The 13,284-nt window shown below is 39.1% G+C and overlaps 1 protein-coding gene across 6 annotated transcripts in view; it reads right to left on the bottom strand.

Moving 5' to 3' along the window:
• The window catches only part of LOC131432461 (uncharacterized), a 567,367-nt gene that overhangs the window by 22,924 nt on the left and 531,159 nt on the right, over positions 1–13,284 (bottom strand). For 4 of the 6 annotated variants that reach the window (XM_058598750.1, XM_058598749.1, XM_058598751.1 and 1 more), the window contains exon 21: positions 9,462–9,637. The exons of the other annotated variants lie outside the window; for them this stretch is intronic. In XM_058598750.1, the coding sequence (XP_058454733.1) occupies positions 9,606–9,637 (32 nt within the window). In that variant the 3' untranslated portion in view covers positions 9,462–9,605. Of the gene's footprint in view, positions 1–9,461; positions 9,638–13,284 lie in introns of those variants that run through there. 6 annotated transcript variants of the gene reach the window in all.

Here is a 13,284-nt window from a genome sequence, read left to right as displayed (position 1 = left end):
TCGCAAAGGGTCAGAACACTTGTATTGTAAAACGTTGATGTAATACACAAAAATAAGATTAATAAACAGATATTTATGCAAAAAAAATGAAAATCGTTCATTTCTTCTAGTGCTTCAGACGGAACTTAATGTCGAGGTGACGTTCTCCCAGCAACATTAGTAAGAACAAACCATGTATAGAGCGTTTCACGTCCTGCTTTCATTTGAACTTCGATCGTCGGGAGCAGCTGTCGCCAGTAATGAGAACAAATCTTTTGCGTGGTACAAATCCTCAAACGCTCAGGTCGTGCTCTCATTTGAACTTCGGTCGTCAGGAGCAGCAATCGCCAGTAACGAAAGCAGACTTTTTAAGTGGTACACAACCTCAAACACTCAAGTCGTGCTCTCTTTTGGACATCGGTCGCACTTTAGTTAAGGTTTACCGCTTCAAATTCTAGTAATAAAGAAGGGGGAAGCTTGCACAATTCACGTCATCGATTAACTAATTGATATTCGGAAGGTCAAAAAAGAGTGCCAGTTTTATTCGTATTCACGAAATCCAGTTATGTCTCTGACATTACACATCCGTACTTATACCGCACGGAACCACCCGCGATCCCATTTCAACCAGAATATTAGTTGATTTTCTAAATTCGATTGGTTAAAATTTGGTACAACTAACTTGTTGTTTTAACTCAACTGTCATTTTTGTTTTTCGATTAGCAGAAACGATGGTTGAAACAACTAATTTAACTATTTGAAAAAAAATGCTGTCAATTAGTGAGGACACATACCTTTCAATTTCAACAAATATTTTAGTTGAAATAACTGGTGTTGTTATTGAAACAAAATTCTATTAGTTGAAAAATAAATCGGTTTTATTTGTTTTAGACATTGCAAATAGTTGGAATAAATTATCATTACAAAATCAGAACTGATCTGATCTCTAAGTGATTTTGATTTTTGTAATTGATTGATTCTAATAAAATACTTCTGATTCGATCGGAAATGATTGATGTAGAAAAACGTTTTTAATCAGCAAAAGTGACCGGAGGGGTGAGTAAATTAGCGAAATTATTAAATTTACCTAAAACGAGTATTGGAAGATGATGCTTTCAAACGGTTGAACTAAAGTTATGCACTGATAATTTTAGTCAATTTATATGAGCTTGGATGCATCAACCGCTGGGAATTGGAATTTTGCGACGGCAATTTAAACGCGCCATTCAATCGCAGCGCGTTCTGTGTGTTTGAAACCCTTCGCTCCTGTTACTTTTATAAATTAAATTCATGTTAAAAAGCGTTTTATTGATAATGAATGAACATCATCATCGGTATCAAACAGCTGGAAGTAAAACAGTCTGCTGGAAGTAAATTAATGTTCGAATTTGAAGTATAAAATTTTTGCGCATACCTGAAAGATTACGAGATGATCATTCATTAACATTTTCTAATTTGTCACCAAATCTTTTTCATCTTAAACAAGGTTAACTTTATCACAACACCGCTGTTAGATAAACATCTGCTATGGAATCATAAATTTCTCAAATCGAATGAACACAATTTCACCAAACGCTTTAACCATCGATGTTGTTTTCATTAACATTTTGAAGCGACGCGAACATATTTCAACTAAAAAAGTTGTTGATTTTGCATTGCGATTATTGTTTTGCTTTCAACTATCTCCGGCATTTGACAGCATTCAAAACAACATATTTTTCAACTTCTTGAATATATGCAAATCAAAAACCATATTGGTTGAATCAAAAAGAAATTAGTTAAATCAACTATCGCAAAAATCAAAAACTGCGATATCGCAATTTTATGATCGAAGGGTTCTCCGTGCGATAACTTAAATGTGTGGTTTTCTGCTTCGGCAAAATTTGTATATATTTTTTGGTTTTAAAAAATTTTGCTACTTATCAATCAATTTCATTAAAATGTCTTCAATAATATCTTTCCTAGACTACATTTTTCATTTTTTTGAATGTGTATTTTCAAAACATATATTTATCGAATATTTTTTTCATATAAACAATAATATTATTGTTATTATAATACTAATAAATGAAATAAAACTAAAATTTTTCACTTATCTTTATACTCTACTAGCTGCGATCCTTCTGGCTGCTTGCTCTGCGATCCTTTCCTTTCTGTTCAATTTGTATACCGCTTCGCCTAAGATGTAGGCTCCTGCAGCAGCTGTTAAGATCATCGCCCCTTAGGTTAGAGCATCACTGCTGGTGTAGATTATATTGGCCGTTGTATCCTCTGAAGAAATTCATCTCATGATGGTATAATTCCTCCGTCACTTTGTCCTTTTCATAAGTACATATTACTATGTGTTGCAATGCTGATTCATACTACAAATTCATGGATGCCTAATTCATCGTAATTTCACCACCATCATAATCAGTACCGAACTAAGCCATTCAAGGGACTACCCTCTCATGATTATTGGCGTTACAACACACAGCGTTCAATTTTGTGCAAAGTCCCTTCTTAACTAAGAATTATCATTGCCTTACTTTGCTATGCGCAGTAAGTAATTCAAGTATTTCAAGTGTTTGAAGTCCTGTTGACCGTTATCGATATCGAGCATAGTTTAGATCGTATCGGTCCCGCTCATAAAATTTAAAGAGATGAGTGTTGATGCACCAAATCATAAGATCAAATGTGCTAAAGTGTATGGCTGAGTTCCGTATAAAGTAACTGCTAGAAAGGCTTACAATGTGTTCCGCCATACACAACAGCTTTCAAAAATGCACGAACCTGTGAAAATCGTTTCAGAGATCTTTGAGTAAACTGAGCGGTAAAAAAACAACGCGTTTTTTGGTAATGTCACTTTTACCATTATATTTCCGGTAACGAAAAGGACTTGTCCAATGGTTCAATAGTGGCTTCCAAAAATACCCAAGCTTGGTAACATCGGTTCTGCAAAGTATAAGAAAATTGAGCAGTAAAAATAATGGGTTTGTTCGGTTATGTCACTTATACCTTTATATCTCCGGAACCGAAAGTGACAGACAAGCTATTTGAGGGACATTGATCAAGTTGATCAAGATGTTAATACTAGACACTCTTAAATCTCTAGATCAAAAGCACAACACAATGATAAAGTATCATCTCGCCATTCTGGCTCAAGCTCAGTCACGCGAATAAGTTAACTTAATCTCATCTCATTACCATCCTTGAAAGTGACGTTAAGTAGTGCATTGTAGTAAAATAGGTGAATGTTTAAATCAAACGTTATTATTGAAACGTAGGAAATCATTTGATTTAATATATGTGAACAGTTTTTGGTTGGTAAACGACTGGACAATGCGTAATTCAGGCCCCAGTGTGGTTCTTAGCCTCTTGTCCAGTAACTCCTATCCCTACCTCCCCGCGGTGCCGGCTGGGGTACGAGCAACCATAGGAAAGATCGGGTAACTAACTCCGGTAGAACCTTGGTCGTATGCTGACAGGGAAGCTTGGTGCAGCTACTCTTTTTTTTTATTTAAAAGATGTTTTTTATTCAGGCCTATTTGCGTACAAGCTTTACGTGGCCGAATTAGCCGATTTTTTAAATAAACAATTTTTCGAAGTGGATCTCGTTGTCACTCTTTTTCTAGGAGGAGAAGAGCTTCCATTTCCCTTCTGCGAGGGTTGAGGGGCACTTTGTTCGTGGCTCGTCTCGTCCTCCATTGCCGCATCGGTAATTTTGTTGTTGATTTTCGTCTTCTTTTCGTTTTCCTTGTTGTTCGCAGTCTTGAGCTCGTTGCTAGTTGCTGTAGAAGCGCCTTGTTGCACATTGGTTGCAGTTGTTGGTTGGTTTGATGGTGAAACAGGAGTACTACGCTCACTAGTTTTCGTTGTTGAACGGTTGACCTTGTCTTTTGTTGAAGATGTTCTTTTCGCAGTTTCAGTGCAAGGTTTACCGTAGTGTGCAGGTTGTTCACAAAACTGACATGTAACCAGTTGATTTTCATACGCAATCAGCGTTTTACACGGATGTTTCCCGTCTTGATTACAAATGATGTAAGATGGAATTGCTTTACGTAGTTGCATACGTACCACTTGCACGCCATTCCGGATACCCGGAAAAAAATTCCGCCATACTTCCCTTTCGATGGAAAGAACTTCACCGTACTGCGACATACTTTTCCGAACATACTCATCGCTGGACTGCGGGGGAAGGTCATGCACGCGTACTTGTATGGCATTGTCCACCATGTGCACAGGAATTTTGTATTTAATGTTGTCACACTCAACGCTGTGCACCTCGTTGTTAACCGAAGCGAATGCAATTGCATCGCTTTCACGTTTAAACATAATGTACACACAGTTAGACGCCTTGTTGAATTGAATCTCAGTTACATTATTAGCGTCTAAATGCATTCGTTCTTTAAGTAAGATTTCAATTTCATTTGCTGCTGGTCTAACTTTGCAACGCTTGAAATCTATACAAATTGAATTTGGCCTTGTTGGCCAAGTTTCAGGCTTTGTTAAATCGTATTTGACCATTCCGTACACTCTATTGTTCACTGCACTGTATTGTCTTTGTTTCTTTTGCTTCGACCGCAAACGATTTTCGACTGCGTTGGCTGAGATGCGAGCACGAACTGAGTGCAGCTACTCTTGAAGATGGCTGGAGAGACATCCGTTCTGCTATAGGTAGAACTGCATCAGCAACGCTAGGTACGGCGCCTCCGAACGCAAGGAACGACTAGTTCGACGACGAATGTGAACAGTTAGTGGCCGAGAAGAATGCAGCTTGGGCGAATAGGCTGCAACACCGGACGAGAGCAAACGAGGAGCGATACAGACAGGCGCGGAACAGACTAAACTCGGTATCCCGTAGAAAAAAGCGACAACAGGAAGACCGAGATCTCGAAGCGATGGTACAGCTGTTCCGTGCTAATAACACAAGGAAACTCTACAAGAAGGTGAACCGTTCGCCCAGAGGCCATGTGCCACAGGCCGATATGTGCAAGGACACCAACGGGTATCTTCTCACGAACGACTGTGAGGTGATCGAGAAGTGGCGGCAGTATTTCGACGAGCACTTCAATGGCGATGTGGCGGAATACGAACGTGGCGGCGCGGAAACGAACTTGGGAACGCGTGCGGAGGACGATAGACTGCCGGTCCCAGACCTCCAAGAAGTGGAAGAGGTGGTAAGCCGGTTGAAAAGTAATAAGGCCGCGGGCATTGACCAACTACCAAGCGAGCTACTAAAACACGGCACTCGGTCGTTACCAAGATCTGGGACGACGAGATTTTACCGGAGGAATGGATGGAAGGAATCGTGTGTCCCATCTACAAAAAGGGCGATAAGCTGGATTGCTGCAATTACCGCGCGATAACTCTGCTGAACGTCGCCTACAATGTACTCTCCCAAATCTTATGCCGTCGACTTTCACCGATTGCAAACGAATTCGTGGGACAATATTAGGCAGGATTTGTGGGCGAACGTGCTACCACGGACCAAGTGTTCGCTATCCACCAGGTGTTGCAAATGTGCCGCGAATACAATGTGCCCACACATCACTTATTCATCTATTTCAAATCAGCCTACGACACAATCGATCGAGAACAGCTATGGAAAACCATGCACAACTACGGATTCCCGAACAAACTGATACGATTGGTCAAGGATACGATGGATCGAGTGATGTGCGTTGTTCGAGTATCGGGGATAAACTCGAGTCCCTTCGAAACTCGCAGAGGGCTACGGCAAGGTGATGGCCTTTCGTGTCTGCTTTTCAACATTGCTTTGGAGGGTGTGATAAGAAGAGCGAGGATAGGCACGAGTGGCACGATTTTCAGAAAGTCCGTCCAGCTACTTGGTTTCGCTGATGATATTGATATTATAGCACGCAACTTTGAGAAGATGGAAGATACGTACATCGGACTAAAAGCTGAAGCCAAGCGGATCGGACTAGACATCAATGTGTCAAAGACAAAGTACATAAAAGGCAGGGGCTCGAGAGAAGATAACGTCGGCAACCCATTACGAGTTCTGATTGGTGGTGATGAAATCGAAATGGTCGACGAGTTCGTGTACTTGGGCTCACTGGTGACTGCCGATAATGACACCAGCAGAGAAATTCAGGGACGCATATTGTCAGGAAATCGTGCTTACTTTGGACTGCGCAGGATGCTTCGATCGAGCAAAATTAGCCGTCGTACGAAGTTAACTACCTACAAAACGCTGATTAGACCAGTTATCCTCTACGGGCATGAGTCCTGGACAATGCTTGCGGAGGATCAACGCGCACTAGGTGTTTTTGAACAGAAGGTGTTGCGAACCATCTTCGGCGGAATGCGGATGGAAGATGGTACGTGGAGAAGGCGAATGAACCATGAACTGCACCAGTTGCTGGGAGAACCAACCCAAACGGCCAAGGTCGGGCGGTTAAGGTGGGCCGGGCATGTTGTTAGAATGTCGGAGAACAACCCGGTTAAAATGATTCTCGATAATGATCCGACCGGTATAAGAAGAAGAGGCGCGCAGCAGGACCTTTCGCAGTTACCGAGGCTGGCGGCGAACAGCCATGAACCGAGTTGAATGGAGACGCCTCCTGTATACAGCAGAGACCCGCGTGGTCTACGACTGAGAGAGTAAGTAAGTATGTGAACAGTTTTTGTGATCGCACATATGTTTTAAATATTTTAGAATAGTGACAGAAGAGATGTTTTACTGTGCAAACAACCAGTGGCCGAAACGTCGGGCAGTATATAACAGTCGTTCTTATTTATTTGATCACCAAAACCGAAGACTTAATTGTTGCTAAATACCTGTACGGTCGATTTGTCATATTCCTAACACCCATTTGTATGGAAAGGCACAAAAGTCGGATTAATCATCCTGTATTCTTTAAAAGGTTTTACTCTACAACACACTTATCCTGTCGCTGGTTGGTTCCCATTCAATCACGCACTGGTGCATCTTGCCCAGCACTATGAAGCCAGTTCTTAGTGCACAAGATGTACCACCGCTCTGTTAAAAGGTAACTGCTCGGTGCCCTCTTATCCACACCCTCTGCTCTGTCTAACAAAGTTCTTGCTTTGCTATGATATCGAACTTACGAGTTTGCAAATCTTCGTCCTGCATTCGCCCGATTCGTATTTCTTGCTAGATTCTTCGTGACGAGGGTTTCCCGGGCGGCTCGTTAGGTTCTTTTTTCAATTCTCTTTCTCGCCGGAAGGCCATCGCGGGTTTTTCTTTGTTGTATGCTTCTCCACGCAACTGACACCAGCAACAGGCATTTAATGTTGCCTTCGTCAGTATTATTGCCCCTACATTAGATGAAATTAAAAAAAGCATTAAATAAACGTTTGAGAGTATCACGAGATAGACGAAAATCGAATATTATATCAAACCGATTAAATATGCGAGCCATACCAGACAAGGGTGCATTCTTCGTGAAATTTGTTTCAGCCAAACGGATGACGAGGAAAAAGTTGTTCCTTAGAGCGGATGTTTATATCCATTTGTCCAAGTAGAATTCTCACGTCAAATACAGCATAAGAGTTTCGTTCCTCTTTTTATTTGTTTTATCGTGGATTCTCTCACACAAAAATAGAGAAAATGAGCGTTACGAAATTTGAAATAAAAACATTCCAAAAGTAACGCATTTTCGAACCATGATTAATTTTCATGGGAGAAGAGTTATTGCTCATGGTTTCATGGAAAGTTAAAATGATTGGTTTCATGATTTTCTAATCATGATAGCAGAAAAATATTTCTTTCCGTGTAGAATTGCACGAAACGTTGAAATTTAGTGTTATCTCGAAAAAAGTCCCAGAAAGTCGATTCCTTAAAAAAAAATTTTTTTTAAATGACACTAAATCTCGACGTTTCATGCAATTCTAACGTTTCTATGGTGATTTTTCAAGATCGAAAATTTGCAAACCTGACCCGCCGGGTAGCACCCCTTACCCATATCCGATTTAGCTCAAATTTTGCATGGGAACTTTTTCCAAGGTGCTTAAACTTTTAAGCAATAGCGCTTTACGAAATTAGAGGTGTTGCCAAAATATTGGCAGACTAATATACATTAGAGCGGTAAAAAACACCGTGTTTTGTCGATTACGTCACTTATACCATTATATCTCCAGAACCAAAAGTCACAGCCATTTGATCTTCTAACTTGATCAATGGCCTAACAAAAGCTTTCGAACGGGTCTAAGTTCGTTGTAATTGGTTAAGCCATTTCCGACAAACTTGCGCGGTAAAAAATAATGCGATTCGTCGGTTACGTCACTTATGTCATCATATCTCCGGAACCAAAAGTCACAGACATTTGAAATTCAAACTTGATGAATGGCCCAATAGTAGATTTCAAACGAGCTTCAGTTTGTTAAAATCGGTTTAGCCATCTCTGAGAAAACTGCGCGTTCAAAAATTTTGTAAAATGTGCACATATATACACGCACAAATACACAGACGTACACACACACACACAGACATTCCCAGCAATTCTAATGTTTTTCTATAGAGAAAGGCAAAAATGAATTATAATTTTCTCTCACCTTATTGTAATCAGAATTTCAGATGAATTTTGGAAGTCATCACGCCAAATTTTAACTACCAAAATTTAAGACAGTTTTTAGAAATATCTGTTTATTGTGTGTCCATAATTTTACTTCAGCTAAAATACAGTAGACAAATGTACTTTAAACATAACAAAAGACACACCGTTCAAGAACAGTTGAGTCAGTAAATATTCTTTTTCATACGTTTCACTTTAATCGCTACTCTGAGTAAATCTACGGACAATGGGTTGTATGCATAAAAAGTAGCAAGCTTGAGTTTCGGTAGCGGAGGCTATTATGTTTGCAGAAAAAAGCTCACAGTACTTAAAAGTTATGCAAGTTTTAATGCGATATTTTAACCACTTAAAATTATTATACGAAACTTTACCATCATGTAACATTCAGTTTTAAACCCACTGATTAATGAACATACAATATTTACCTGATACGTACACAGCAAGAAATATTCCTTTGTTATGAGCTTCGTTAGTGAAAGTAAAAAATGTTCAATTTTGTTAAAGCACGTAATCTACAATCAAGATAAAAAATATGTGTGATGTAAGATGGTTTCATCCATTGATGAATAGGAAACAACAGCTCATCTGGCGTCGCACGGAATTTTTGCTACGCTGGACTGACAAGCGAATTAAAAGTTAGTGCTTCAGTGATAATAATTGTGGTTAATGTTCTTGTCAAAACAAGATACTTTACTACATAACAAAAGCTCTTCTTGTTGAAAGATTCAATTGGTTTGAGACATCATGTGTCAAAGTAGTGAAATTTCTTATAATTTTAAGTGATTGTAAATCACAGTAAAGTATACATAGCATTTGTAAACAGGGTGAGACACTCATCGCTACTGTTTTTTTTTCAGCAAGGACTATACAATTCGATTTTTTTTCCAAATCAACAGTGTGTTTAACTCTTTGGACTTTGCTTTTGGAAAGTTATTATACAAGTCAGACTTTACTACATTTATTTCCATACGACCCTATGTATTATATTATCCTCGAATGCTGAATTATATCATTGAGTATTTTGTTAGTTTGGGTTGCATGTGAAGGCAACAATTACTTTGATGTTGTCGTAACGTATAATGCAAATTAGTTTCCTTCACCATCGCTGTCACTTTTCTCTGCAATGAAAAAAAAACGAAATTATTTTAGTTTACGTGGTAGTATATCGATAAATTTGTACATACACAGTAATTTCATGAAAAAAAGTATATACGATCTCTTGGGATTTCGTGATATTTGATTGAATCGCATATCAGTCCCTTATCGATTTGTGCCTTTTTTGAGATTGCTTCATTCATTCATTTACTCATTCAGATATTGCAATAAGAATTATTATTTGAGTAAAATGTGAAATAAACACAAACTTTTATCTATCCCTTATACAAAATCCCGCACATGCAAGTATTGGCAGCGTTCTCTATAAGAAAACATTGAGTCCATATTTTGTCCATTTTGTCATTATGGAGATTATTTTCAAGTTAAGTTAAGGTTCAAGCAAAGACATCATATTAACAAGATATCCAGCTCTCACATTTCCCGAACAAATCATTGGCAACATCATTTTTTGCGAGTATGGCGCCCTCATGCAAGTCCGCATCCAATGTCGTACATAGAAGAAGGGGAGAGAAATGTCAAATTCGTTCGCGCTAAAATAGCAACACTGCGCATCCATACAATTGGCATGATATGTTGAACGTTATGCCATGCGACGGCGTTGCTGAACTGAAAATTGAATACGCTCCAAGCTGACAGGGTCTGGTTTAAGTTAATGATTCATTGAAAATATGATGAGGATAAGGATACTAACTAGACTTTAAATCTATGCGGTGGTCGCACAGTTCGACCGCTTCGAGTTTTATATAAATTTTCAGTGGTATCACTCGCCGGTAGATCTGAATTTGTAGAATCTGAGGCATTAGAGACATCTGGTTCAGAATGACTTCCCCATCCACCGTGTTCAGTGTCATAATATGACGATGAACCGGAGTATTCGTGCTCGGACAAAACGAGTTCTCATATAGCGATTTTCCCGCAGGGGAGCTCGTTACACTTGGTAGGAAAACAGCAGTTCTTGGAGCTACTTAGGGGGTTGATTTTGGTTTGGCACAGCTCATTTGCTTACATGTCGGCTTTTCATATATCATATCACTCGGATTAAAATTTCATTCATCGAACGAGTGATAATATGTCGGTTTCGGTGGAAATGATTACCGAAACTATCCTTGACCACATACGACCACACATCTAACGATTTCCCCGTAAGGCCATTCCTTATCATTCTTCTTAAACAAAACCTTGAGTCAACACTGGTAATCCTTTTGCCGAGCGATCGTAATGTTTTTGATTTCATTGCTTTTGAATTATCTTAGCTCTAACTGCATCACTGCTTAAGTTATTAGCAACAAGCAGTCCACTTGAAACCGGAAGACGAGTTTTGAGTTGGCGACTGAAGATCAACTGTGCTGGAGTGAAACCCATTCTCAAAACGGACGTAGAGTGTAGCGAACCTGAGTGTGGTATCCATACAAGCAGAATTTCTATTACATGTGAGGTATTGTTCGCTCGTAGTCTCTCTAGAAATACGTAGACGGAGTACGCGCCAATAACATCAACATAATCAAACCCAGCATACTCATATAAATCAATGCCTATACGGTGGAAGGGATATTCCGATACGGGAGGTTGTACCAACGGTTCTTCTGCAAATTCCGAGTAATCTTCTCACAAACTGAAAAATTTGTTGACCAGCTCAGTTAAGTCTTTGGTCATCTCTGACCAGAAAAACCGCGATCAAGCTCAGGCCAGCGTTTTTTCAATATATATATGTGGTGTATAAACCCAGTTAGAAATACATTTTTGAATGCCCGTAGGGATTTTCAATCGATGCTCTATCCTCATAATGCAACGAATTACGATGCTTATAGAATAGTTGACTTAAATCCTCGAGCTTTTGATAGGTGGGCCATCCATTCGCAACGTAACTGACAACACGGTTATAATGATCATCACTCTTATGTTTTTTAAGGTAATATTTGTAATTACCAGATGACAAACAAACCTGTTGAGAAACCGTGTGAATCATGCCACTCAACTCTTCACTAAATCAACATCGTCCAGATAATCAGCAACAAGTAAATGTTTTCCTGAGGTGTAAACAATCTCCATATCCGGATATTTCAACAGATGCAGGAATATACGCATAAGTCGAGGCATAACATCATCTATGCCCCTTTTTATCAGGGCCTCCAAAGGTTTATGCTCTGATTGAACAATGAAACTTCTATCGTAGAGATAAAGATGAAATTTTTCATATGCAAATACAATGACTAATAACTCATTCTCAATTTGTGCCCACTTCTGTTCACTTTTTGACAGTGTTTGTGAGGCAAACGCGATTGGTTTACCATCTTGCATGATAGTGCTACTCATGCCATCTTTTTAACTATTCGTTTACACAACGACTTGTTTTTCCGGGTCAAAAATCGTCAAAATTGGAGTTTTCGTAATGGAAGTTCACGATCATGGCCAACAGTCCAATTCCAATCACCGTCATTTCTCATTAAATTACGATGGTTAGTAGTACGTTTAGACCGATTAGGAATAAATTACTCTAGATACTTCAAAAAGCCAAAAATTCTTAAAACTTCTGATTTATTGCAATGCCTAGGCATGGCCACAATCGCTAGTATATACGATGAATCTGAGGAGACAATATCCTTGGAAATAATGAACTCCACTTTATCAATGCGATACTAAATTTTGAAGAATTAAATCTGATGTTATTATCACGAGCACGTTGAAGAACTTTTGTCAAAATCTCATCATGTTCTTTGAATTTATTCCGCAAAATAACATATCATCGAAAAATTTAACCCCGTCGATATCGCCTAGCAGCTGAACCATGTGCTTCTGAAACATCTCGGGTGCACTGCTGATGCCAAAAGGAACCTTGAAGCGGCCAAACGGAGTCATAAACGTGGTCAAATCTGAGCTTCCATTATCAAGCTCCATTTTCCAAAACCTATTACGCAAGTTCATTGAAAAGTGTTCTCTCTTTATGCCGGCATTCAACGGTTTAAGGTCAAGACAAATTCTGAAAGAACCGCCTGGTTTTTCAACGATTTGCATGTTACTTACCCACTCTGTCGGATAATCTACAGGAAAAATAACTTCTTGTTCAACCATAGACGTTGGTTCAACGTTTAGGCGATCGTGAAGCCTTACAGAAATACGCTTCTTGTAGTGAAGTCTGGGTACCGAATTTTTTTGAGAATGATGTTACAGGGAATTTACCCAAGGCCCTCAAAGACCACTCGGTTCTTTTTTAAAAATTCATAATAAACAGAGAGCTCAGTACCACACTTAAAAGCATTTAAACGTTTGTTTAAACCAAAAGCTACACTGGTTTCGAGTCCCAAAACAGGCTCAAAGGAATCGAAACGAAACGAAGAACATTGCGTAATAAGTAACCATTTTCTCGGGATCGAAAAAGGGAAGGGAGATACGACCATGAATGTTTACTTTATTCGAGCTATAATCAACAACGTTTGGCATGGAGGAATCATTCAGCAAGGAATCTTTAATAATCTTACGTCCGCCTTGTGTCCAGTTTGAAACCACTGGGGTATCTTCATTCTAATAACTTGATCCACTTGATGCGTGACATCCTGCCAATGCCGCAGTTCGAATTTATTCTGTAACGTAAATCAGATATACTAGTTAATTTTATCTTCGATTTATTTTGATTCCAATCCCGTTGGAAACA

The sequence above is a fragment of the Malaya genurostris genome, chromosome 2 (genome assembly GCF_030247185.1).
Source record: "Malaya genurostris strain Urasoe2022 chromosome 2, Malgen_1.1, whole genome shotgun sequence".
Lineage (NCBI taxonomy): Eukaryota > Metazoa > Arthropoda > Insecta > Diptera > Culicidae > Malaya > Malaya genurostris.
Note: the sequence above shows the minus strand (reverse complement) of the source record. Positions and strands in the feature narration are given on the sequence as shown.